Source organism: Capsaspora owczarzaki (assembly GCF_000151315.2).
Source record: "Capsaspora owczarzaki ATCC 30864 unplaced genomic scaffold supercont2.33, whole genome shotgun sequence".
NCBI classification, from domain to species: domain Eukaryota; class Filasterea; order Ministeriida; family Capsasporidae; genus Capsaspora; species Capsaspora owczarzaki.
In genome coordinates, this window is record NW_011887324.1 from 2,457 (window position 1) to 5,390 (window position 2,934).

Consider the following 2,934-nt stretch of genomic DNA (forward strand, 5'->3'; position numbering starts at 1 on the left):
TCACTCTTCTCGTCGACCAATTCGGGCGAGTCTGCTCTGGTCGTTCCGACAATGCCCCGGTGTTCTCCCAGCCAGTCGCATAGCTTAGAGTGTCATATGATCTCTGGGGTGATCGTGGCAGGCACGGAGTCGCGAAAGGATGGAAATCCTCGAAGTGGCTACACCTGCGGCTGCGGCAGCTGCGGACAGGACGTTTTCAATCGTTTTCTCCGGAAAGACCGGGTCGAAGCACATCTAGTGACACGCACTCACATTATATAAACACAGTCCGTATGTTGGGCATGCTGCAGCGCGCCGGCAGCACCAAGAACCGCGCCTCGTGTCAAGATTCGCATCGACACAAGAAGCTATCTTGGCAAGTTTCTGTTTGGGTACCGTCTCACGAATGCTCCTCCGGATGCCTTCACGGACTGGGCGTGCGTCGAGCTGCTGCACCGCGTTGACAGCGTTTCATTGTTTCGTGGGGGGAAGGCCGCGTCCGAGTACGCCTGTCGTGCCAAATTTCTCGTGCCGGCCACGACCCTCGTCGCCCCGCTCAGCACCCGCACGCGTGTTTCCATCACATGTGCAACCTCCCCCAGGACGACAAGAAGCAAATCAAGTTCTCCCTTGTCAAGCACAACCACGATGACCGTGTCGTGCTGATGCCCACTGCACGCAACGTGTTGCGCCCAGAACTGGAGCTTGATGCCAGGCTTGAAGACGACGTGGAGAGCGCTACTTTGGCTTTCCGATGCCTGGGCACCCCAGCGGCAAGAGCGTGTCTGCTGCCGAGCTCTCGTTGCTTTTCTCGCCCCTGGACCCCGTCACACGACGCAATATTGCTGCAACGAAAGTCCGGTGGACAGCACCTGCTCAAGCCCCTGCTGCTGGTGCACCTGCTCAACATAGTCCTGCTGGTGCTCCTGCTCGTGCTTCACATGCATCGGTTTCCCATGCTGCGCATACGGCACATGCTCCAGCTCCGCATGCAGGCAGTCGCATCCACGATTCTGGGTCCGCTGAACCGATGCAGGTCGACCAAGCAGAACGCACGCCTCTCTCTGCTCTTTGTGACCGCCCTTCTTCTTCTGTTTCGCATGCAGGGCACGTGCAACCTCCGCATACAGTCAGGCGTGACTGCGCTACTAGGTCCGCACAACCGCCGCAGACTCCTCCTGGCCGCCCTTCTGCGCAACAAGCAGCCTCCGCAGGCCTCACCGAACTTGTTCAACTACCGAGGCCGACCCTGATGATGCGTCTGTGGGCAAGCATGTGGACAGATCCCGAGGCAATCAAAAAAGAGCTCGCCGTGCACCCCAAGCCTAGAATTCTCGCGTACCGTTGGCTCATGAGAGCCTGCCAGGCCTTGCAGTTCACACCCCCTGCGGGTCTCACGCACAATCCCAGCCGCTACTCAACCGCCCGACAACGTGTCCGCAGAGTCGACCCAACCGCCCACCGAACTGTCCGCCGAGCCGATGGCTTTGATCCCCGCCACTGCCCAACCGCCCGCCAACTCGTCTGCAGAGTCGACGGCTTCAATCTCAGCAGCTGCCCAACCGGCCGCCAACCTGTCCCCGAAGGCCTTGCAAACTGTGCAGGAGTTCCTTCAGCTCTATGACGGGAGAATCCCGATCAAGCTCAATTCGCCTGGGATAGATGCGTCCGAGCATCTGCCAGCGAGACAAGTCTTGAAGCCCTTCGACGACAAGGGCTCTGAGTGGATGTCCGCTGAAGCGCTTGACTTTTGCTTCGGGCGCCTGCAACAAGCAAACATTACCTCGCAAAATGGGGTCAAAGTCACCTTTTGGGTATGATGTGTGTGTGTGTGTGTTAAGGTTGGACCGCGGTTGCTTGATTGCGGAGAGCGGTGACTCACAGCATGAGGTAATCGATTGCCTAAGCAGCAGACCTTCAACGCCAACGGGACTGCTGACATGGACAGATCACTGCGAGGTCACTCCAACCGAGAAATCATGTTCTCGGAGTGCAACGATTCATTGTCTGACACAGTCGCTGCATCGGAAGATGGCCTTGTCATCTTTCCAGCGAATCGAGAGCAGCACTGGTTCCTCGTTGTGCTGCATCGGAAAACCTTCACCATCCGCATTTTCGAGGGACTGAAGAAACCGGCGTCGAAATTGTTAAATCGTTCTTGCCGGACTCGACTGAATGGAGCTTTGTTCCCGAGCCGGGTTCTATCTACGGGCACCAAGGGCCTGGCCAGACGGAGGAACCTCCTTGGACTTGTGGTTGGCTCGCCTTGTGGATGGCCGAGAGGATTGCACGGCTCGGCGTGTCAGCAGAAGACTTGCAGGCATCCACGTCTAACCCGTGGCCGTGGGTCCCTACCGATCCACCTCCGCCCAACGTTGGTCAACCTTCTAGATCTCAAGCCGTACCTCCCTTGTCGCTCCTGATTGCCGAGCATGTGCGGTTCAAGTGGCTCGCTGATGCCGCCCGCTGCTGGACACCGCACGTAACGAAGGCTTGAAGGGTGTTTAGTCCGCTGCTCTTGTGTTTTATTGTTTAATTTATGTATTTAATTTTATCTATTCCATATGGGTACGGTTTTAGACGATTTAGCTAGCGTAGACAGACGGAGTTGGTTCAGCAAAACTAGCTCGCCGAAGGAACATGATTCTAGGGGTACAACATTGGTTTCATGCCTCATCCTGGATAGCCACGTAACTAGAATTGATGATACTATCGGTTACATGTCATAGACCTGGTCTGAAGCACGATCTGTTTGAGGTAGATCAGCTTGAAGAGACAGACTCAAGCGCGAAGAGGAATTCAGCGCAGTCAAGTTTCTGCCACCAGCCAGTGCTATGGACTAGGCCCACTAATCACAGAAAACGATAAAATACTGATAAACATGGATGGGGATGGGATCTTGAGGCGTTCATGCACCCCAAAGCGCGGTCGAGTCACGAAAAGCAAGTCTCATCC

At 56.0% G+C, this 2,934-nt stretch overlaps 1 protein-coding gene across 1 annotated transcript; it reads left to right on the forward strand.

The window, feature by feature from the left end:
- Positions 1-644: 644 nt before the first annotated feature.
- CAOG_09218 (hypothetical protein) lies at positions 645-1,232 on the forward strand (the record flags this gene model as incomplete). The annotated part of the gene is made up of 1 exon (XM_011272635.1): positions 645-1,232. One exon carries the CDS (start codon positions 645-647, stop codon positions 1,230-1,232), a length of 588 nt encoding a protein of 195 aa, XP_011270937.1.
- Between the last annotated feature and the right edge of the window lie 1,702 nt (positions 1,233-2,934).